Source organism: Apodemus sylvaticus, chromosome 20 (genome assembly GCF_947179515.1).
Source record: "Apodemus sylvaticus chromosome 20, mApoSyl1.1, whole genome shotgun sequence".
Taxonomy (NCBI): Eukaryota; Metazoa; Chordata; class Mammalia; order Rodentia; family Muridae; genus Apodemus; species Apodemus sylvaticus.
This window is the reverse complement of record NC_067491.1, coordinates 34,985,165-35,010,679: the sequence shown is the minus strand read 5'-3', so window position 1 is coordinate 35,010,679 and position 25,515 is coordinate 34,985,165. Positions and strand designations below refer to the sequence as shown.

The 25,515-nt window shown below is 41.8% G+C and overlaps 1 protein-coding gene across 2 annotated transcripts in view; it reads left to right on the top strand.

Moving 5' to 3' along the window:
• Kitlg (KIT ligand) overlaps positions 1–25,515 on the top strand; it is an 84,223-nt gene that overhangs the window by 16,426 nt on the left and 42,282 nt on the right. For both annotated transcript variants that reach the window (XM_052165441.1, XM_052165440.1), the window contains exon 2: positions 19,161–19,274. In XM_052165441.1, the coding sequence (XP_052021401.1) occupies positions 19,161–19,274 (114 nt within the window). The remainder of the gene's footprint in view (positions 1–19,160; positions 19,275–25,515) is intronic.

Here is a 25,515-nt window from a genome sequence, read left to right as displayed (position 1 = left end):
CTCTGTGAGTTCCAAACTGACCACAGATACCCAGTGAGAACCTGAGATACACAATGAGACATGTTTCCCCAAACACACAAGCGTTTAGCAATAGTAACAGTTAGCTGTCCTGATACACTATAAAAACTAATATCTATTTCTTTTTATGTTGGACATGCATGACTTTAGAGTCTCATTATACAAAATGCTAGGTGTAATTTCCCGGATCTCATGGTGAAAAAATTGAAGAGAAAAGCTTAAAAAATGAGCTTGTGTCACTTTCTCATGCATATTAGCATGAAAATATAATAAGGGAGACTTTCCTTTTTTAGTTTTTTTCTTTTTCTTTCTTTTTTCTTTTCTTTTCTTCTTTTTCTTCTTTTTCTTCTTGTTCTTCTTGTTCTTCTTGTTCTTGTTCTTCTTCTTCTCCTCCTCCTCCTCCTTCTCCTTCTCTTCCTCCTCCTCCTCCTCTCTCTCTCTTTCTCTCTCTCTCTCTTTCTCTCCCTCTCTCTCCTTTTTTTGGTGGCAGAATGGACAAGCTATCAATGTGAGTTACTTGGTATGCCACTTTCTGTTTCTTGTAAGAAGTCATATGAGGGGGTCGTCAGCACTGTGTCACATGACCTTGAAGAAAGAGTAGCTAGTTTTGCTCGTGAGTCAAAGTGAAAGTTGAACAGGCTGGCAAAAATGCCCTTCTGTCTTCTTTTGCCTTCTGCAGGGCTGACAGATAGCTTAGAGACATCCAAAACTTTGGGAAGGGACGTGATTAGCATTTAAAAGTTTAACCTATGTCATCACTTCCAAATGTGCCTATCCCTGGGTGAAATCTTATTTCCTGTATATGTTTCCCATGCAGAGACACCATGAATAATCTTTTTATGAAGCACTGCTTTAGGAATTTGGATCGATTGCAGCTCATTTGCATTGTAGGGGGAAAGTTATTGTTGCATGGAATTGTAGCCTCCTCAGAGACTTGCATTGCAAGACCCTTGCAAATATTTAGCATCACTGTGCCAAAACAGTGTAATAAAGTTCTTTACTCGGTTACCTTTACCTGCTTCTCCAGAAGGGGAACTCAGGATCGTACCACTAGCACTTGGTCACTATGTTTTTCACCATCTACCGGGAGAGATTTCCAATGATCACTTATTCATACAAACAAACAAACAAACAAAAAAAGACTATAAAGAGGTGTGTGTGTGTGTGTGTGTGTGTAGAATTAATAAATTAAATAAATCCAGGTGGCGGGTTCCTTGTTACCAGCTCCAGTGTTCTGGGTTCCCTAATGAAAGACGTGAGTATGGCATTTATATTTTTATATGCCTTAATCAGCTCAAATGGCTGGGCTACTTCCTAACCTCCCTAATCCTCGCCCCTCCAATAGTCCCGATTTATTATTTGTTAAATCTTATACTCTGTCTCTGCTGCCCTGGGCCCAGTCGGGCAGCCCTCCTGGCTTGTGCCCCCTCAGCTCCTACATGGTGGCTACCTTCTTTGTCCCCACCTTTTCAAGCATGGCATTTCCTCTCCCCCACCTCTTCTGGCTTGGAGGATTTCTTTCTTCTTTCCTCTTTGTCCCAAGTCCTGGAAAATCCTAAGGTCCCGCCTCTGTCTGCCATTGGCTACCGACATCTTTATTTTCTAATCTGGGTTCCTCAATGTCTTACATACAGAGTATGGGCTCCCATGTAAACAATTTTGGGGACCCAAATTAACATAAGAATACAAATAGAAACAGTCATGTATGTATATCTATACATACATATATGTGTGTGTATACGTGTCTGTGTGTGTGTGTGTGTGTGTGTGGCCATAGCATTGTAGAGAGAGAAAGCTTTGCAAGGCATAGAAATTCAATACTATGAGACAATTAAATAAGATTTAACAACACAATCCTTGGTTGCAAGTTCAAATCTTACTGTGAATGTGATAGAAACATATTGTGACATTTTAAGAAAGCAATGACAGCTGGGCAGTGGTGGCTCACGACTGTAATCCCAGCACTCTGGGAAGCAGAGGCAGGCAGATTTCTGAATTCGAGGCCAGCCTGTTCTACAATGTGAGTTCCAGGACAGCCAGGGCTACACAGAGAAACCCTGTCTCGAAAAAACCAAAAAAATAAAAAAATAAAAAAAAATAAAGAAGAAGAAGAAGAAGAAGGTGATGACAGTTTATATTTCCACAGTGTATTTTTGTATCAGGCACGAAAGGAAAAATGCTGTGTATAATATTCTCATAGGCATCCTTCAGTAAGGGTGGTGAATCTTGGTGGGAACCATAGTGGTATAAGAGAAAAATGAAGAGGATTGGCTGTTTTGAGACTGTGTTTGTTTGTGTATTTGGAAATATGACAGACAGACAAGATGTAGAAATTGGGGGATGGAAAGATTCAAGATGATACCCAAGTTTTTGGCTTGAACCACCATCCTGCAAGTTTGGAATACATATATGTATTTAATATATGCTTGAAACTGATACTAATAGCCAGAGAACGTTCCAGACATTTCTCAAGTCGTGTATCAAGTGTCTTACACCATTCCAACAAGTGTGTATCAAGTGTGTTCTTCCACACTTCTGTTAAGTGGTTTCTTTTTTTATGTCTCTGCTATAGACAAGGAAATTGAGGCACAGAAAGATTAAACAAATTTCTGACAGCCACAGAATAGTTAACGGCAGAACAGAGAGGAACATTTTGGCAGTCTGCTTCTGAAATAGATGCTTCCCATCTTTCTCAATGCTACACCCCCAACCCCATAAAGAATAAACAAACACCTGCTCTTCTCGGGCCGTCTTGGCTTTATCAGTGAGGCTGAAGCTGGCTGTTGATGCTGCTATTTAGGTTAACATTGAACTATTGCCTGAACAGATCAGTTTCACTTTTCTAGCAGTGACACGGGACCCTGCCACTATTGGGATTACTGATCCAAATCCAAACCCAGAAGTGATCTCACAACTTCTTTTTGTCACTCTTGTATGTCTTTAATCTTCAGGGAACATGCCCCCAAAACATCTTTGACTTTAGGTCGCAGCCTGTGGATTTCAACATTTAAGGACTTTCTTATTGCTAATAAAATAGTGACCAGCATGAACTGTCACATAATGTCCACATATCTGTCAGTCCTTTGATGGCTCCTTTACATATCATACCGTATTTGATTTTTCAAATATTCAAAGATGTTAGTTCAGGAAACAAGTCCCAGAGGGGCCTCATAATTTGTTTATGGCCCAAATGTGACAAAACCAAAATTTTTATGATGTTCTACTTCAAATATCATTGCCTTTGTCACACAAACAAATGAACAAAGAACCCACCAAACAATGAACCTGCACTTGACTGTATGAAGTGAACATATCCTGGGTATGTCAGTTGAATTACTGCTGAACTGCCTTCTTACCTCAAGGACTCCTCCCTCGCACGTGTCAAATATCATAAATGTCTTGCCGAGCTTCAGGTAGCAAATGCCTATTAAAATTCTCTCGACATGACTACCAAAAATTCCTTTTTAAAACATTTCAAATGGCTATCGTTTTAACTGCCCATGGAAAATTCCCAGGGAAACTTTTAGACCAAGCTTTTGGAGAATGAATGCTTAGCAGCCTTGCGTTTTTCTGTCAGATTTGGGCAGGTAATGTCATATACAGTAGCTGAAACAGAAATGGGCCCACTCAAGTGCAGTGGGTGATCTCTAAAATCATTGGAAGGTCTCCAGGCAGGGCCTGTAAGCCGAGATTGGGAAGGCTTCCAGCGCAGCACAGAACCCAGTTAAGTCCACTGCAGTCAGGGAAACTGTTAAACCCAGTGTTGAAAGGCATTGCTGCTGCTATCTGCAAAACCGGCTATTCAGCCAGCAGACACAGCAGCCAGCAGACACAGCAGGCCTCCAGCCCTCTTCTTCACCTTAAGAAATCTCAGCTTTCTGAGAGTTTTGGGGACAGGATACCCTAGAAGAAAGATGTGGCATTTGCAAAACTAATTCATTTTATAGCCCCCCACAGTCCCTGGACTTAGTATCAATTCATTCTAATCTCAAGCATCTACTAGATGGCCCTTGTACAGGAGGAAACCCTGTATATACCATCTTAGACATTTGTATGTATTTTCCCTAATCGTTAGACTCAGTAGGTGCCTACAATGGTGTTAAGACTTCCGAGAATGCGTAAGAATCACATAGTTTGGGCATATGCTATATAAGCCCTGAGGAAACTGGATCCTCCCTGACAATCAGGAGTCTTCATTTTAAGTCAGCATCCCAAATGCTTTCTCTTGCTCTCATCATTAGAGCTGGCTCCCCCTTTCCACATTCTGTGAGAGGGAAGCACCCCTGTAATTCATCCGGTTCACCAGAAGGCAGGTTGGTGTGTCAAGCACACACTGAGCAATTTGGAAAGACATTCCCGGGGCCTTTGCGCACCGGGCTCGCCAATCAGTGTGCTGAAGAGGATGAAGAAGCCCGGGAACGCTCTCTCCTTCATCTCTGCCAGTTTTGATGAATGCTGGAAAGCACTAAGACACACGATGAAAGCTCATTTTACCTTAAGAGAGTGAAAAACCCAGGAAACAGAAACGTTTGGATTTCTGAGACTGCCTGATCTACTACTTCCTGATGTGAAGGTTTTTTTTTTTTTAATGCTTTTATTAGCACCAGTGATTATATGCCTAATAACATTGGGATTATGACATATTTTATACTAACCTGCCCTCCCCTCCCCCCTCAAATCCCCTGCTCTCTGCCCCCCTTCTCCCTTCGCGTCTCCCTGCCTCCCTTTGGAGGGTGCTGGTAACTCAATGAGTTTCATTAATAGGGTTATTTAGGAAAGTATGGGTGAGAGATTTGCTTGCCAGACCCTTTGTGTCTTATCAGAGGCTACTGAAAATGTCTGTCCCTCCCCAACTAACCATTAACTGAGTATAAATTCACAGGCTTTGCCTTGGAGTTTGTTAAAAATTGAAATGGCCTGTGAGACCCCCCATGCCACAGGCTTGACAACTATTCTGACAATACTTTAGATTTAATTACATCCCCAGCAGGAAGCACAAAGCGGTCCTTACAAGTTCTGGGCTTTGACTTCCAGACTTAGTGGGAGTTCACACTCCCTTCACTGAATTGTTTGTAGTTCAGAAGATTTGTTGTTGTTGTTTTTAACAGATTTTAAAGAATTTCAAGCTCTTGCTTCTTACAAGTTCACACATTTCAGGATCCAGCACCCGCCCCACCCCCACCATCCCACCTCCCTAATCCACCCCACCCCCCCTCCCTGTGTAGGAGAGCACAGACCACAGTTCCCAGTTCTGTTGCTGGTTTGGAGGGCAGCTACAAACATCAGAGTTTTGGACTTCTGGGTGGGTCAGTTTGAAGAGCAGTTCATCAGTGTGTGATTGATTGAACAGTGTCACCTTAAAAGAGTCAGTGCCCTTGGAGGTCATGGACATTTCAGAAAGGTCAGGAGGGTTTTTATTTGTTTTTTTTTTTTTTTTGAACTGTATTTTCATACTATGGTCCTTGTTGGAAGTTGGTCCTCTTAGTTCTTTAAAAGTATATCCCATAGAGTTGGCCACAGATAGGACATTCTGTCTTCAATGTTTCCCTTCCAGGTCTGTCACATACCATCGTCATAAAATTGATGAGAATTGTTGACTCAATTTTCTAGTGGACTTCAAGGTAGAAGCTCACCCCGGTCCCCAAGTTTCATATAACTGCTGTGAATATTTGGCGACATGTCCTCTTGTTGTTGTTGGAATGATTCATGCAATAGCACAAATGCTTAGCCGATCACACACGCATTGAAAACAACAACAGCAGGCCTTGACACTCAGGCCCGGGTTTTAGTTTCTCAAGGTCAGAACGTTGGTTTAGGTGGCTTTCCTCAGCCGGCCGGCCGGCAGTGAGTCATCCCCCTCCTGGGCATTTGAAAAAGGTAATTGCTGTGGTTATCATTTCTTTTCCCGGTTTACCGAGGCAGAGGTGAACTTTCTACCTCCAGATGCTGCTCGTCCGCTTTGTCCTATGAGCGGCTGTTGTCTTGCGGGCCTGTGGCCCCGCCCGCTCTCAAACCTGAGACCTCTCCCCTGTGGTCCCATTTCAGTTCCATCCCTCCACTGTCCGTCCTCAAGGTCATCCACACTATGAGCGCTTAGGGAAATGCCGGGCGTTTTTTTCCCACCTCTGTTAGGACTTATTTCCTTCATCATATCCTGCATGTGGCCTGTGGTTTTCTGTTGGCCCTAGGACATCCAAATCGGACCTCTCTTCTCCTCATCTATGTATGTAGTTGGCTCAGTGAATGCTGCCGCTTTTTACCGACTCAAAGAGCACAACCCTGAAAAATCAATTGTACCTTCCCTTTGCCCCGTTCATTATCTGTTAGACAAGAAGACCTTCCTTTTCATTCTATATAGCCTCTGGAGCTTGGCCGCATCGCTCCACCATAACTCACACTGCCTCCCATCTTGCCCACGTATGGATCTAGTTGCTGGAGCGCTCCTTACTGGTCCCTTCCCTCTGAACTTGTTCCCCATCCCTCATTCCTTCCCGCGAATGCCGGATAAACCTTTTAAAAACTGAATCCGATCTTGATACTTTTCAAGTCTTTCTAGGGCCACCAATCCCTTTAGAGTAAAATCAAGACAACAGGCTTCCTGTTGAAGTACATGACAGGTAACATGGACATTCACAGCTGGACTAACTGAGGAAAATGAAAGACTTGAGAAGGGACTGGCCCGGAGGTTCACAGGTTCACATCTGTATCACTCCACCACCACCACCACACCACCACCACCACCAGCACACCAGCACACCACCACACCACCACCACACCACCACACCACTACCACCACCACCACACCACCACCACCATACCACCACCACCCCACCACCCCACCACCCCACCACCACCACCAGCACACCACCACCACACCACCACACTACTACCACCACCACCACACTACCACCACCACCACACACCACCACCACCACACACCACCACCACCATCACCACACCACCACCACCACACCACCACCACACCACCACCACCACCACACCACCACCACACTACCACCACACCACCTGCCACCACCACCCCCCCACCATCCCCACCACCACCCCACCACCACCACCACCACCCCCACCCCCACCACCACACCACCACCACCATCACCACCACCACCACCACTACCACACCACCACCACCATCACCACCACCACCACCACCACCCCACCACCCTACCACCACCACCACCACACCACCACCACCACCACCACCACACCACCACCACCACCACCACCCCACCACCACCACCACCACCACCACCACCACCACCAAGGCTCAGATGATTTTCTAAGAGACTGAGAAAAGTATGGCGGCGGGGTATGTGCAGGTGTGATTACTTGGCACAGGATTAGCTGATGCTACTTCATCTTGGGTAGGAGAAGGGTTCCTGTGGTCCCAAAACTCCCTGAGGGATTATGAACAGTTTATTGGGTGCTGGGGGAGATCGTATCATTTTCTTCCCTGCTATAGCAGCTGATAAGTGGCCCACATTCCATGACTACCCCACCCCCAACCCCTCCTGTAACTGGCCGTACTTAAACTCCGTTAAATCTCCAGACCCATGGACAGGGTCTTCTGTGGACATTCCTTGTCACCTCTGTTCTGGGGACACTCTTGTCACAGCTCCTTCTCACCTGGCCAACTCCTCTATCTATACCTTTGAAGAAACTCGCTTTCCCATAAGCCTGTGTCTCTAGATAAAGTGCAGATGCATTGAGCATCTCTCTCGATTAGAAGGTGATTGTAGGGTCCTGGTAGGGGGCCTGGTATGAGCCCCGCTCCCTGCTCCACCCCCTCGGCCCTGCCGCTCTATCCATCCAGTTTATCCCAGCCTCTCCACTTTTGTCACTTGTGAGTAGCTTGATCTTCCTGTGGTAGGCCCTCAGTTCTCTGCCTTTATCTTACCTCCTTTCCTGGTGCCCCAAGGCTGTTTGTTGAACAAATGATTTTGAGAGGATTTTTAGACGTCTGAAAGCAGCGCCTATATTTGTTAGCAGCAGAAACCTTTCAGTCTAAAAGTTGGGTTTCTCCCTTCCCTTCTAGGCACTTAAATCGATTCTTTTTAAGCTCCTGCTTTAGAATGCCTTCACTTAACCTGCACTGCTAGTTTGTTTCTGCCCCGTGGTTTCAGTTAGGAACTGGTTGAAGGTTAGAGGCGGTGCTCAGTAGGAGCTGATTAAGTTGAAGGAACACAGTATCCTTCCACTCCACAGACCTTTACATAAAACTTAATGTTTTGCTGCATGTAAATAAATTCTGCTTTAGTATCTTACTGGCCCCAGGACTTTTCTTTGCAGCACAGTATAGTCTTGGTTAAATCCTAACAGCGATTTACCAGAGGCGGAGCCTAAAGGAAGTTACTTTGTTTCTCTGCATAGTGTTTTATTGGCTTCCAGAACAGGGCAGTATTTACTTGGTAAGTAAATGTGTTACATGAAATATTTTCTGCCAATTGTTCATCCCGTGTGAAGCCCTTAGTAGTCAGCATATGAGAAGTACCCTTTAAGTAGCCATCATGTATGACAAGGACTTACTCTCTTAGTGTTTTTTTCCCCTTCCACAGTAAATTAATGCTTTAAAAGTCTTTATTAAATTTATCTGCCTTTTATATTAAGCAATTCTTTTTTGGGAAATGAAGAATTGTTTGCATACTTGTGAGACTATCTCTTTGCTGTCTCTGCCTCTCTCTCTCTGTCTCTCTGCCTGTCTCCGTCTCTCCCTGTCTCTAGGTTTGGATACAGCCTTCCAAGCACTGGGATTACAGATGTTCAGTTCCAGATTTTAGCATCATTCTTGATACAAGAGTTTATTCACTGCAGACATACTATTATACATATGTTGAAACACTTTCTTTTTAAAGAGGTTTGTTTTACATCTTTAGAAGAGGATAGAAAGAAGGGGAGAGACTCCTCACAGGAAGAGAGCTATCTCTTAGCAGGCTTCACCCAACAGTAACATTTAGAAAGGAATCCTGCTGTTTTCTTTGTTACTTTGAGATGACTAGACAGAAATTAGAGAAAGTTGGAGTCTGTGCATGTGAATTAGCTGTGTTCTTTATAATGTTTGATGGTAAATTTTTGAAGCAGTAAAAAAATTCCCCGAATAAGAATCCTGTTGCTGGTTTACTTGGAAAAAGGATTTTTTTTTCCTTCATAAGACCTCGGAAGACCTTACCTTAAAAATAATTACTATAGCTGTGTCTCAATACTTTACTTTCCCAGCTCTGGGTGGCTAAGCTGGTTGGCTACGTTCCATGACACATTTGGGCTGCAAGGAAACTGCTCACTTCCATAGCAGACTCCCGAGATTAGAGAGGAGATGAGTGGTATTTCTGGTAGCAGCAGCTGTTTTGTTCCTGGACACTTCAAATATCCATTTTGTTAGTTCTCCCGCACACAGAAAACGAGCCACTCTCCCCTCCGTTTATGACATTTCGGAGTCCATAACACCGAGCCTAGTAATATATGCTTTGAAGACTCCTCACACACAAAACAAGAGGGCCGTTTTGTTCTGTTAAGTTTACAGAACTGGGGTCTTCTGGTTTCCTAGGCAGCCCTGGCCTGTGTGCATGGTGATTCCTAGTGCTGCATAGCAAGCGACCACAGTACAGCATAGGAGAGACTTCATGTTCAGATCCAAGTAAATGGTTTACTTTAAGGTAACAAACCCTATCGCTGGCTCGTGGCTTTGCACTGTGTGGCAAGCTGTGTCCGCAGGGGTCAGTGATTAGATGGATGCTCTGCTGGAGTCTTTTAAGGTGCTTCTCCCCAACAATGTTTTATTGGGGGGGCTCCAGCTGTCTTCCTCCTCCTGACTCTTCCCTACCCATGCTGACTTTAAAAGCCTGCTCTCAGCAAAGGGCCTGAGTTCTGTCCTTTTCCATGGAGTGTGGATTATACTATTACTTCCTCTTCCCAGGCCTGTTTCTGTTACATGATTTAGTCCACCCAGCACATGCGGTCTTTCCATTATTTTTCCTTCCATGATGCTCATAGTTTGAAAGCAATCTTTTGCAATAAAAGGATATTGTAGTAAGTTTTATGGGGAGTGCGTGGGAGAAACTTTTGATCCCTAACTCAATGGGGGTTGGGGGGAGTCAAGAACTGAACTGCCGTCAGTGAGATTTGTTTAGTGTGTCTGTACGGTAAAGGTTATCTCTGAGGGAGAGGTTATCGCTCCCTGAGCGTGGCCGAGGGAGAATGGTTGTGCTGCTCTAAAACAAAGTAGCCAAAGAAAATACCATACAGATGAAGAGAATGAATGCTGCAGGGAGGGGGAAAGCAAGATGAGTCTGCAAACTGAAGCGATACATTCAGAACAGACGTCAGAAAGAAGAGATATTCTGCTTCAGTACAGTATCTCCCTTGGGGTGTGCGCATCTGCCTGTGTGCACACCCAAGCAGGGAGGTACTGATGCACAAACCCTCCTGGAAGGTTTGGGAACTCTCTGAAAGAGGACGAGAGGAAACGAGGGTCAAGATTCTGTCCACATATTGGCACACTTTGCTGAGTTTTCTCAACTGCAGCTACGCTCAACACGGTTGAAAACTAAAACATGAGCAGCGCTATCTGACCCCCCCAAAATAATGTCAAAATATCTATGTATAATAGTCCAGATTCCCCTTCCACATGCCAGATATGATTTTTATCTGTAATTTAAAGGCCATACTGTTCATTAATAGTTCAGGCTGTAAAAGGACTTCCTAAGGCTCGTTATGTGAGCTTTTCATTCTTATTTTATTTGTTTTATGAGACAAACTCCCACTATGAAAGCCAGGCCGCCCTGGAGCTTACTGTGTAGTTAGGCTGGCCTTGAACTAGCAGCAATTTTCTACCTCCCAAGTACTAGGATTATAGGTGTGAGCCAGCATGTGTGACTTACTCAAACATTCCTAAACTCTATTCATCTAACCAATCCAAAGTTCATAAGCCCACACAATGAATGGTTGTACAGTTTCTCCAGTTGGAATGGTTTTCCATTTTAATTTTTATCACTAGTTCATGAAATGGGTGAGGCTTTTATTTACTTATTTAATTTACTCTCCCATTTCTTGGGCTGATAAATGGGTATGCCAGGGGATGAACTGCCTTGTTCAAGGTCCTGTGGTAAGGGTCTTGCCATGCGGTAAGGAACTTAGGTGGATTTTGAATTATGTGCTTTTCTCATGAGAAAGAGGGGCAGAGGGAGTATGTTACAGAGTTCCTTTACCCCTGGAAACCTTTGTTCAAATAAAATCTTATTCAGGGGCATGAATCAATACGACAGTATAAAAGCTGGGTTTCTTTGCTTAAAGTAGAGGTTAGGGGTTCAGGATTCTGGTAGAGGCAGCTCACCCTCTTCAGGAAGAATAGCTTGATATGGTCAGGTTACTATCCTGATTAATTCACTCAGAAAGTGTTTGTTGAGGTCTGCTTTGTTTTTATATTTTCACTTTGAAAATCACCACAAATTCAGAGGCTTAAAGGGGTGCAAATAAATTATGACTTTTTCCTTTATTTCATGCCTAAAATCAAGTCTTCCTCCCCAAAGACTCGAGGAGGGAAAGCATTTGCTTCCTTTTTTCAGGTTTTACAAATGGCCTTTGCCCTGATTCTTGGATCATTGTCTCTGTTTTCAAAGCCAGGTGGAGGAAAGCAGATCCTTCTCATGGTATTCTGTCTCTGACAAGAATCAGGAAATATTCCACATCTTCAAAGGCATTGGTTAAAAAAAATTAATTGAGCCCACAATGCAGGATAGTGTATCCTCTTGGCGTTCACTCTCTCATATCCAATAACACATTCATAGGCTCCTGTATGAGGGCACAGTCATCTTCAAGGCTAGTATGCTGGCTCCTATGAGTTCCCATGATGGACAAGACACATGTTTACACACCATCAAGAAAGCCTTCAGCAGGAGAGTAGGAGAAATGTGTCTTCCTCAAGGGAGAGCCCAGCAATTACTTATCCAGTACCTAATGGTCAGCCATGAAAACATACATACAAGTACAGGCTAAGCAGGATGAACTTCAGTATCTAGAAATACATACATATACATATACATATACATATACACTATATACATATGCATATTACATGTCATAAATATACACATATATCACATATATCATATACATATACTATACATATGTATACATATACTTATATAATATACTATACATATACACATACATATACATATACAAGTATGTATGTAACAACAACTAATGAAAAAAGAGGCCATGCATTGGAAAGAGAGCAAGAAGAGATATACTGGAGTGTATGGAGGGAGGAAGGGAAGAAGGAAGTGACATAATTATATTAGCTCAAAAAATAAAAAAGTGTAATAAAATTTTTAGAAGAGTATGCAAATGACAAAATTTTTAGAAAAAGGAAGAGGGCCTTCAGGAGCTAGAGAAGGGACACATTTTCAGTCAGAGTATGATGTGAAGAATCACTGACAATCGGTAGGAAGGAGGGTAAGGAACAAACTCAAGTACAAACTGAAAACCAGTCCTTCCCACAAGTTCAGTAGCTTGGAACTTCGTCACAGGAGCATAATGCAGTTTCTTTATGAGGCTTCCTCCTGATGTAGGCTGAATATTTCTACTGAAGTCCAAGAAAGCAGGGAAGAGAATTGGCTATAAAGTTTCTTGTAGAATCATTCATATTGAAGATGTCCCATGAATTCTGCATTCCTAACTCTGCTCTTCCATCCTCCTGCAGAGCTATATAAAGAATTAGACCTTCACAAACGGAGGCTCTTTCTTAGTGGTATTAAAGTACACACAAAAGCTACATCACAATGCAGATTTACTTGGAATCTCTTTGAAATAAAGTTCTTCAAAAAAAAAAGAAAGAAAGAAAAGAAATAGAGCCTTTTCTGTGGCATTTGATTAAGTTAGCACAGATTTAATTTTCACCTTAACCACCACACTTCTATAAAACTAGCAAAAGCATCTTTGTAGACATTTGTATTTGACTGACAGCTAAAATTGAGGCTATGCAGGTGAAATTATTTTGCAATTGTTGTAGCAATCTGTCTTAATTGTATTTTAAGAAACTATGAAAGGACATATATTAAAAAGTATGATCATCTGAAGGGTGTGGAATATTCAGCTGTGTATGGAATACGGAACAAATGTCTTCCCATATGTTTGGTATTTTCAAAATTATTAAAGTACTAGAGATATGCTTTAGCGTCCTCATAATTGATCCGACAGATTTTTTGTAATCTTGGGGGAGTATGTTGAATTTAAAAGGACAGAAATTAGAGTCAGACAGGCCTGACTGTATACTGGCTTCACTATTCTGAAATCATATCGATTTCTTAATCTTTAAAATTACGATACATTAAAATTGCGTTTTATTATTAGATATGCAAGCTGCTTAATACATAGTGAATGTTTGAAACAAGTAGCTTTATTTCCTGTATTGCTCTGCTCCCAGCCAAAGCCTGTATCTGTTCTAGCATTCCATGATTTTCTAGTTTTGTTGAGTTAGCTACACTTCTATTGGAAGCCAGCTGCTGTGTTTTAGCCGCCCATTTCACCTCTGTACTCAGGTCTGTGGCTGTAAGCCAGCTGCTTCTCTCCCTGGATAATCTCCATCTGAATACAAGTGGGCTGATGCCCCTAACTTCTTCCTCATCCCCTTCCCCCACCACAGGAAACTTATACTTCCTTGTCAATTACCACTTCATTTTGTTTTTATTTTTGTAGTCTGTTTAAGTTGCTCTCACTTGAGAGGGAAGTCTTCAAAAGAGTTTTGTATATATTTATTTTAAGATTATTTATTCTGAGCGCATCGTGGTTCTCCTCGAACACACCAGAGGAGGGCATCGGGTCCTATTACAGATGGTTGCGAGCCACCATGGAGTCGCTGGGAATTGGACTCAGGACCTCTGAAAGAAGAGCCAATGCTCTTTACTGCTGAGCCATCTCTCCAGCCATTTCTCCAGAGTTTCGTATTCTTTCTGATTACTTTCCCCCCTTACTTTCTTGAGTCCACTTTCAGACAAGTCTCTTTAGGCTTCCTCGATAAAACTCTCGGTTAGTATTAACCAAAGGGCTTCCATGTTGCTTAATCCAGTGGTTGATTCTCAGCCTTTGACACAGTCTGGCCCAGCTCCTGTCTTTTTTTTGGTTCATGGGATTTTGTTTCTTATTGAGATATGGTGTCCCTGTGTAAATCTATGACAACTTTGTGGTCCTCCTGCCTTAAGACTCTAAGTGCTGGGATTTGAAGTCATGTGATATCACACTCTGTCCTTAATTGTCGGTTTTATGTGTTTTTTTTTCTACTCCTTTGATGTCTACCTGTCTAGCCCCTGCATGAGTTCTTACCTTCCATGGGACCTGAACTTTAACACTAGGATGTTCAGTCTTTATTAGTTTTTCATTTAGAATCCCCGAGTGACTTAATTCATTCTTTTTGTGTAGAATCCAATTTCTTTATCAAAGGCAGTCATATTTATATTTCCAGTCCCAATCAACCCCCTACCACAAATCCAGATTCAAATGCCCTAACCTGGTATCATCACTGGAAGATGGCACAAGTTACCCTCCATATAGTGTAACTTCTTGTCTTGGCTACACATGGCCAAATCTTTGAGTTGGCTTGAGTCTCAAATCACACTGCAGTCCTAACTCAGTCTGAACTCAGGGTTTAGGCTTCAGAGGTTCACACTCTTAAGTGCTTCTTATCGGTGTATTTTTGTTATCATCCTTTGGTGGCTTATAGTGGCAACCTCTATAGTTGCCACTATAAAAATAAGTACCTCTTCATTTTATTATTAAAATGTTTCTACCATTCGTTACCCTAAAAAAATTACAATGGTCTTACTTATTTATTAACATTGGTTGATTAACTAGTTAAGGTGTTCATTTTGAGATGGGGTAGCTTATATCCCAGGCTGGCCTCAAACTTGATATCTAGCTGAGAATAACCTTGAACTTTGGACTTGCTTCCAGCTCTTGAGTGCTGGGATTATGGGTAGATTTGCACCACCATGCCTGTTTTTTGTGGTCCTAGAGAACCAGTTCTAGCATGCAGTCTACCCCCAGCCCCTTATTAATTTGCTTCTGTTTTATTTTAATTCTAAGTCCGCTCATGTCCCTCCTATGCTAAAAATTCTACACTGAATATTTCATTCACAGGAAAACTGGACTGTGGGCTGCGGTATCCTTCGTTCTGCCTTGGCATTTTCTCTGATGCCATCTGCTGCTCCGGGTTTACCCCTGCTCTTTAAATAAAGATGTCCCCTTCAGTATCCCTTAGGGACTTGGCATCTGCTTTCTCAGTAGCATCGTTTTCCCACAGATGTCTAAGTGGAATACTTTAGTTCTTGGGGGGAAATACCCAGGAGGTACCCTTTGATCACTGTGTTTAAAATGCTAGTCTCTTCCACCCATACTACAATCCTGGAAGGACAGAGGTAAAGGCTAGCTCTGATGGTCTTTTCTTTAGACTGGAGAATGCCAGCGTCTTTGATCCTCTTAATTATTCTTTCTAAAACTTGAACTTAAGATATGTTGATTCCATGTTTCATCTAAGAGCATACAACTGAAGACAGGAGGTAGCAATCACAGGATCCCAAGTGCTTCACTGCTGCGATTGGTCTGGGTGAGTGACAGCCTCTCTGGTTTAAGGATAGAAGCTTCTCAGTGACTTTGAAGTGCCTCTGAATTGGGGAGATACAGCACGAGCAGTGGTCCTGTCATCTGTCATTGACACACACATCCCATGTGTTCAACCAACTTGCAGCAGACATTGGAGACTGGAGAACTGTGAAGCTGCAGCTCAACTGTATCTGCTCTTTCCTGCCTGTCTTGAGTTTTTCTCTGAAGCTAGAAAGAGCGTGGTTCCATTTCAAATACCATATAACCATCATAGTAAAGAGAATCGCTAAGTCTTTGGCTTTTCTATACATATATAATTTGTACCTACACTATCCTGTTTAGCAGTAACTATGTAACAGCTTTATGTCTAAATAAACAGTATGCACAAATACTTTCCTAGGGGCTCAGCGATCAAGAGACATTGGTTGCTCTTTCAGGAAAACCTGAGTCCAATTCTCAGTACCCACCTGGTAGCTGTCAAACCATCTATAACTTCAGTTTCGGGGTTTCCGATGCCCTCTCTGGCCTCTGTGTGAACATAGTACACAGATATACATGCAGGGAAAAAACCCACACTCATACACACAAAGTGAAATTTAAAAATACTTTATTGCTAAAAATGCTGAGATGCATCAGAGGTGTTGGAATTGGCACCAAGAGACTTGATCAATACATGCTAGCCACAAACCTCCAGTCTGTAAAAACCACAATAGCTGTTGGTGTACAGTCTACTATGGCCCCATGGAATGGGGGGGCCTGTCTCATCTCTGGATCTTTTGTGACTCTCAGTTTGAGCCTTAAATCATGCCTGTTTGTGGTTTTAGGTTCAAATGATCTTACTGTGTCTTAATATTAATCCCTTTCCCTGCCTATAATGATTCTTTTTCTTTTTTCTTTTTTTTAAAGATTTATTTATTTATTTTATGTGTATGAGTACACTGTAGCTGTACAGATGATTGTGAGCTTTCATATGGTTTCTGGGAATTGAATTTAGGACCTCTGTTCTCTTCAGTCAACCCTGCTCACTCTGGTTAATCTTGCTTGCTCAGGCTCAAAGATTTATTATTATAATTACACTGTAGCTGTCTTCAGATACACACCAGAAGAGTGCGTCTGGGATTTGAACTCCGGACTTTCGGAAGAACAGTCAGTGCTCTTAACCACTGAGCCATCTCTCCAGTCCCAATGATTCTTTTTCTTAAGACTTTATATCAGATTATATAACACAGTTCTTTTTCTGTTTGTGTTCATCTCCCTAAGTTAAAGGAGAAATTTATGGAAATAGAGATCTTCTGGTTTTTTGTTCAGTGTCTAGTGTGACATCTAGAGAGATGTGTGGCACAAGATATATTCTCAATAAGGTACTTAATATCTATTGCTTGAATAAGAAACTTTCATCTGTCTGTCTGTCTCTCTCTCTCTTTCTCTTTCTCTGTCTCTGTTTCTGCTTGACTCTGATTCTCTGTCTCTCTGTCTTTCTATCTCTGTCTGTCTGCCCCTCTCCTCTCTCCAATTTTCATTTGGTATCAGGAATAGTGCATGGCAGAGACAAGAGATGTCATCTGCCTCCATATTTCCTAGGACCTACAATATGAACATTATTCTTGGCTGGCCAGTTACCAAGGTCCTTGGGGAGGCTTCCCAAATCTTATCAGGATAAAGGGCCTTGGAGAAATAATTTTCAGGAGGAGTCACATCTCAGCATCAGCAGAGTAAAAGAAAGGCATGATATAATAAATACCCATGACGGAAGACCGTGATATAACCTATGTGCCAAGTTTTCCCCCAAACAGGGATCCCTGGATCCCTTGCACCAGATCATGTGTACCATTTGGTCTTCACTGTGGTCTAAGGGAGATGGTGTAATGAAAAGTTATGTCCCCACAGTGCTCAAGATGATCCTAAATAAACTTAGGTACTATTACTGTTAAAGGAAATCCCAAGCAGTGAAAGGATAAGAGGTTTTAATTCCATCTGTAAGCCACTGTATCTACAGAAGCAGTAACACAACGAAATATTTTAGCAAATAAAAAAATCGTTCTGTGGTCCAGTGTGTCAGTGTACAGATATTTATTGAAAATAATTTAGGTCCTTTTAGCTAATGTGTAGCTAGTCACATAAGTAGAAAAAGTCTAGCCATGTGCACGTGTGCTTTTGTATAACTTTTAGATGCCATAGATGAATGCCAGTTTCTAAAAGGTCTAACATGTTTTTAAATACTTTTGCATGCCTTTGTTTATGTTATTTATTTTTCCGGCAGTGGTCATTCTTTATCAGGGTTTACAAAGTCCTCTTGTGTTTTAGTTCTAACCAGAGTCACCTCACATTTACTCTCTAGGTTTCCCTGGTACTATGTTCCTACCCTTTGTCTCTCCTTAAGATTAATTGATTAATTGCTTTCTTCCCTGTGTTCCCCAAAAACACTTATCATGGGTTGAGGTATTATTTATTTACCTGCCTCTGAGTTTCAAGGACATCTTCTTCATCTTTGTTTCCCTGGTGACTGTTGCAGTCTCTGTCTCCACCCTTGGTCGGCGGTAAATGGTTTTTACTGACTTAGGGAATGGCAATAGATTTCTGTCTTGGCTGTGGATTCATCCGGCAAACACATATTGAGGGATTTTTGCATGCACGATACTACTGTATGTGTTTTGAGGATCCTAGAAAAAAAAGGAAATCAGATGCTCAAGTTTGGAAAAGTCTATAATATACTGTGAGAAAGAAAAACAAATCATGCATAAAAATAACTAATCCATGGTGTAAAGTATAATTTTTCTTTGAGGAACGTGTGTATCTGTGAAAGCAAGAAAGGTGGGTGAGGGAGTGAGATAGAGAGGTAAGAGAGAGAGAGAGAGAGAGAGAGAGAGAGAGAGAGAGAGAGAGAATTTCTTGCCACTGTTCAAAAATATCTTTCTATTGGCTAAGGACATGTTTTCCCTCTAAGTGGTAAACAAACTGACTGCACATAATAATTCTCTCGCGGTTGTAAAACTTAGGTTAAATTCTGCCTTCAATCTAAAGACACACCCTTCTGCCAAACTGGGGAGCAGTGTGCTGGTATAGGGGTCTAAATGAAAGCTTCTTAGGTTCTGTTTCTGCTCACCAAATTGTCTACATTTAAAAGGAGAGTGGTTGCCTTCAGCCTTAGGCTATGAATTTCATGCATTCCTGCTTTTCTGAGGTCCCCCTAAGTGATAATTCTGTTACGTGTTGCTACAAGTTCATCCCTAATTGCCATCAGGGAACTGGCTGTAGAATGCTCACAACAGAAGTTAACAGTAAAGCCATTGAAAGAGTAATTCAAACAGGACTGAAGCCAGGGGTATTTTGTTGTTACTCTTTTTCATTTCAGTTTGGTGAGAGCAGCTTGAATGCTTAACATTTAAGCCATCAGCTTAAAACAGAAAACAAAAAAAACCCCGCCCTGGTATATTTGCAATTACCACATATGGTATAAGGTGTTACTGGTTTGCATAATTCTGGATTATTTTTTAACTGATGGACACCAAGAAATGTTTCTGTTTTTTGTTTAGACTTGGATTATCACTTGCATTTATCTTCAACTGCTGCTATTTAATCCTCTCGTCAAAACTAAGGAGATCTGCGGGAATAGTGTGACTGATAATGTAAAAGACATTACAAAATTGGTAAGTAAGGCATGATTTTTTTGGCATCTGTGAATCTTCCCTATGCTTGCTGACCACATAGGTTGAGGGCGCTTCCAACACAAGTTCCTAGCTTTCTTACAACAAGGAATCACTGTTTGAATCTGGAGTGCTACTTCTGGACAGGTGGGAGATGCTTACTTAAGTCATGGAGGATTTGTCTGTATAACTGGACCTTTGAACACCAACCGAGTGACGTTGTTTCTTAGCTGGACTTGTCCTCTTGGTCAAAGACAGTGACTGGCTTTCCTTTATTATCTACTGAGTGTGTCTCTCTGTGTGACTCTGTCTGCCATGTGTTTTCCTGCTCCTGCAGGAAGCAGAGCCACAGGACACCTATGACATCTGTGCTCCCCAACAGCACAAAGACTGTCATGTGTGGCAAGATGTTTGATCCCAGTGAATGTAGCAGCAGGAGCTTGCTCCATGCACCCCGTAGTGCAAAGCCACTCACCTCCATGCTTGTCACACTGCAAGTCCTCCATCACCAAAAGCCATTCTGAACACATGCGTCCTCATCACCACCAGCTTCCTGCTTCGTTTCTCTTGATGCTTCTGTTAAGACTCAAGTCGGGGAGCAAAGCGCAGTGGAGATGCAGTATTTCCTACTCTCCTGACCCAGGAGCGATATTTTATATTTACTTGGACTACTGAGAATGATTTCAGCATCCTCAGAGTCTGGGCCAGGCATAATGGCATACACACGCAAGTGACTGGAGAAGCTGAGATGGGAGAATCGTGAGCTGGGGTACAGCCTAGGCCTATGTGATGACCCCAAAGAAAGAAAGGAAAATTGAGTGAACATTTCTCAACTATGTGGCTCTAGGTTGTTTTAAAATTGAGTTGAGGACACAGCTGGTTCAAGGATGGGGAAGAAGTACGAGTTGTTATATGGAGAAAAGAAATAAAAATATACTTATTGATATTAGTATATGAAACAGTGAGCTCTGCCTTTAGGTATACATTTTTGGTTTATGGGTTGATTTGTGTGTGTGTGTGTGTGTGTGTGTGTGTGTGTGTGTGTGTGTGTGCTGTTTATAACAGAACTTGAAAATCAAAGCTGAGTTCTGTATCTATAGTTAGGGTTTGACTAATTTACCCTCAATTTACCCTCAGTGAGGAATTAGACACACACATACACACACACACACACACACGATTTATGCTGATTCCTTGACATGCCAAGGCATTCCAGATTTAAAAGCATTCTTGCCTAGTGTGCACAAGGCCCTGAGTCTGTTCCCTAGCACTGAAAGTCATAAAATAGCTGACAGTGTATGAATGCTTTTCTTGAAGTCTGGTGAGCAAAGCAATACAGCTTTTGCCTACTGACTCTTCAGCTCAGTGTTAAATATCTGATATATGGGAAGGGAGGTGGGGATGAGGAGGAAGTCGTTTTAGAAGCATAGATCATGGGCCTTTTCTTCACGTTTCTTGTTAATTTGTAATCCAAGAAATAATATTTAAATAGACAATATGTGTTTTATTCTAAGTTCTGTGCATACCGTTAAAGCTGTTCGTTTGTGTGCCCTCTCTTGTGTGCACATTGGGGTAGGGATGTAGTACGAAGTGTTTGTTAAGAGCTTTATCTTTGTGTTGTATGTATCACCTGCACAAACTTCAAGTGTTTGAGAGATTTGTTTTCTTGTGTGCATATGTGACTCTATTGTTTGGTTTTGTTGCTTGAAATAGGACTTTCATGTGTAGACCAGCCTGACCTCATCAAACTTGTGATCTTTTAAATCCACGTGGGAATTACAGGTATATACTCACCACACCAGGCTCATTGTCCTAGTTTTCTTTCCCATTGTGAATAACAAAAACAACTTAAGCGAGAAGGGTTTATTTGGCTCTCAATTCCAAGTTTTATTCCATCATCAAAGAGAAGTCAAGGGGGCAGGAATTTGGAACACCTGGTGACATCATACCCACAGTCAGCAGAGAGCAATGAATTAATCTATGGATGCAAGCGTTCAGGTCAATTTCTCCATTCTGATATAATCTGCATGTCATGCACAGGGAATGGTGCCGCCCACAGTGGTTAGGTGTTTTCATACTAATAAGAGTGATCGACATAATCCCCCACAGATATAAGCTCACAAACCAATCTAACCTAAGGCAGACAATCCCTCAGGTAGACTCCCTTACTAGGTTATTCTAGATTATCTCAAATCAACGATTAAAGCTAACCATCACATTCATCGCCCAGGGTTGTTGGGTGAATGGAGGAAGGACAGGCTGCCTTTTGCGGCACATCACCACTGCTTCTGCTTATGAAACACTGGGCTCTAATCCAAGGAGCTGATTCAATAAGTCTGGGAAAGTGTCCAGGCACCTACATTTTTCATGAAGTTCTGTAAAGAGGTTTCAGAACAGTTTGCTTTAGATGGTCTATTCTGTCAAAAGTTTAGAGACAAAGTGTTCGAGATGTAACTCAGTGCAGAAGCACTTGCATGTGTGAAGCCCTCGGTTCAATATCTAGTACTGGGGGGGAAATCAAGATCAAGAGGCCATTATCGTCCCTGTAATTCAGTCCCAATGCTATCTCCAAGTCATTCTACATTATGCAGATTTTAAGCATGTCTATTAATACAAAACTCCAAAGTATGCTTAAAGTAGGTCACTGGAAAATAACCTTCTGGAGCTGCTACTGTATTAGCAGATGCTGAGAGCAGACTGGGGAAGCTGCAAATTTCAAATGGGTGGTCATGGGCTGGAGAGATGCTCAGATGCTCAGAGGTCAGGAGTACTGGCTGATTTTCCAGAAGACCTGAGTTCTGTAACTCCAGTTCTAAGGGATGGATACCCAATTTCTAACCTCTTTGGCACCAAGCACACACATGGTGAGCAGCGTATACATGCAAACAAAAGACTCATACACATAAAATAAAATACGTTGTAAGCATAGGTGGTCCATCTGTTGAAAGATGAGGGTGTATCTGACCCCTGGATGGACATATGAAGATTAATCAATGCTCAAGAGGAATTTCTTGTTGGTGTTATTACAACATGTCAGAAGGGACATGACTTAGGAAGTACCACTTCCTATAAATGTGAAAGTGCTATTTTCAAGTAGCACAGGTAGGTATTGCAAATATCTCCTAAGATTCTCTATTCTTGCGTTTATCTGCTGATTGTTACCTTTTAATAATCACTTGTAACTGAATAGAGACCTATACAAATATATATTTAAAAGCTCAAATATCATTAAGAAGATGAGAAAGAAGAAACGCTTGGAACGGGGGAGTTTGGTAATATTGACAGCAAAATATAATTTTTACTCGAAGCTCAAATGTTAAATCACTGCACAATAAAAAAAAAATTATTTTTCTGCCTTCCAGCACTTGACTCAGGAGAAAATCATCCAAGAGTTCCTCTATCAAACCCAATATGTTTTCTTGAGTATTTTATATTAAGACATTTGAAAATAAGTCAAGTTAGGAAGAACAGGCTCTGAAGATGTCTTGTTACTGAGTAAAGACCTACGCAGTTCACAGCCTGTATTTTTATAGAGGACGAAATTAAGATGTATAAAACAAGCTCTGAGCACATGAAATTATTGATAGAGTTTGATGGATCAGCTTTCTGAATAACAATGTGAGTGGCCTCACTGTACCAGTACAATAAACAGTGGGGCCAGCAAGAGGGCTCCGCAGCTAAAGGGCGGTGCTGACAAGCCAAACAACTCAAGTGCTATCCCTGCTTCCCCCATAACTGAGGAGGAAACTGACCTTTATAAGTTGCCTTCAGACCTCCACATATACACTCTGGCATATGGCTGTGTGCATATGTGTATGTGCACCCCCCCACACACACCCCACACACACATTAAATAAATAAATAAATAAATGTAAGTAGGTTTTAAAATTTTTCACAGCATAGCATAGGATCCATATTGTATTCATGTATACATTGGTTAAAATCAGGAATGTGGGTACATCTGTGTTTCCCTCCAAGCTCTTTTACATTAGGTAAGTAGTTACCATCCTAAAGTGTTTCCAGTTTTCCATTTTGTGTTATATATTAAACAAGCTTTCTTTTAAGACAGTTATTATTACATACATTCTCTCCGTCCCAGTTTTTTTTTGCCATTTTACCATAAATTAATTATACTTAATCTTATCAAATGGTTGTGAGAGTTGAAATAGAAATCTCTAGACAAGTGCCACTTGCCTCCGGGGCACACCTTCATGCCTTCAGGGACAGTAGCTGTCAGTGGTTCCTCGAGCCACCAGGCCTTTTGACTTTTGCTTCTAGATCCATGCTTCCAGTTTGAACGTGGCTTGACATAGATTTGAGCTTTTGAAAGAATGCTCAAAAGCCACTCCTTTTACCAAAATTGGTAGGCGAGAAGGAGCAGAGCCCCAGCAGTGTCTCCGGGAGCTGTGTGGTCCCCAGTGCAGAAGTGGTGAAACGCAGCTTGTGGATGTGGGTTCCGGTAGCATGGTGTCCCCCTGGAGGGTGCCGTAGATGGTGGCTTGCCCAGAAACTGCAGCGCTGGTCTCTGCTTCTCATGGTTATAGAGAAGTTGGGTATCTGTCAGCTTCATTCCTTCGACAGGAGTAGCTGCTGAAGTTATGAAGGCGGACAATTGCAGGGTTTCTTTGAAAGGATGGTACCTTCCGCCTGGGTACCTTGGCGGAAGCTGGGGCCACAGGGTAGTTAGACTACCTACCTGTTCATTTGCCCATAGGCAAACTACTGGATCCTTCTAGGATCCACTTTTCTGGATGTAGAAATGAGAAACATGGAGGTGATTGAGGGCCCTTAACATTTCAGGCTCTAAATTGTACTCTCCCGTGCTTTCTGCCCACGTCTGAAGGGGCCCGTGTAGCGCTTTCCCCTCTTAGAGAAGTCAGGGCCCCCAGGAAGATCTATGTGATTAGAGAATGTAGTAGCCCTTCTCAGCTTTATACTATTTTATCCCACAATGATGTTTCATTAGGTTGAACTGCCTAGAATTAATCATGCTTGCCAGACTAAAGGGAATAGGGATTTGTATGGAAGAAGAGGATTCAGTTTGGCAGGTGTAACCCTGGTGGGTTTTTTGTTTTGTTTTGTTTTTGTTTTGTTTTTTGATGGAAAGCGCATGAGTTGGCACTATGGTTTTGGGGTTGGCTTTGCGCTTACAGTTTGTTTTTTGTTTTTTTTTTTCCAGTAGAGGTCATTCCTTCGTACTCTCTACCAGCTCTGTCTTTAGAGTAGGTGGCAGCTTGCACTGTGCCCACAGACCCTAAGTATGTTTGCTTGGGTGATCCTCATGCCAAAGAAGCACATGATTTATAGCTTTACATTTTTTTTTAATTTCCTCTTGGACATTTTGTACTGCCCCTATGGTCCCCATGGCTTTATTTGAAATTCTTCGGGCATGTTTACTTAGCATAATAGTTCATCTATTTACAGAACATTTTGCTTTGTTTTTGAAAAAAATGTTGCAAGACTTGTTTTCTATGGCAGAGTCAGACCTACGTAAGGAAAGAGTCAAGTAGCTGGGCTAAGGATCAGGCAAACTTAAAAGATTCTATGGATAATTGGAATATGGTGTTGAAAGTTTCTCAGTGCTCGTGTAGGACAGAATCCAAACACTGGGCTAGATGAGTGAAGTCTTCCTGTCTGGTCCCCCCATGTGGGATGCCCTTCCCTTCACTTGGGGGGGAACTTGATTACATGTGAATTTTTAATTCTTTTTAGCCGTTCTGTTTCATCTTTAAATATCTGCTGACTCACGATTTGTCTTTCTCAAAACATTTTCTGAGGTAGATTGATGTTCATAATTGATAATGCCTTGCCAGTAGCCTAAGGAAAATGAATCAGCTGTTGTTTATGAATTACCAGGGTAATCTAATGGACCAACTTTATCTTATGGTGATTGGGAAGCTATTGCATTTAGAAGCTCAATTACTATAGCCTAGCTGGAATCATTATATATATTTTTTTCCACAAGATATTTATAGCTATATATAATCATAAGATATATATATATATTTACATATAATCATAAGACATATGCAGTTATTATAATCATAACATATATAAGCATACATATACACATACACATGCACATACATATACATGCTGTCTCAGTTGCTAATAGCACGATATCTCAATCTTGGTTAAGTAATGAAGAGTTTTAATTTGGCTTACATTTCTGGTCCAAGCCAAAGACTATCTGGACTAGTCCTAAGAAGGGGCAATGAGCCACAAGGAGAGACAGAAAGCAAAG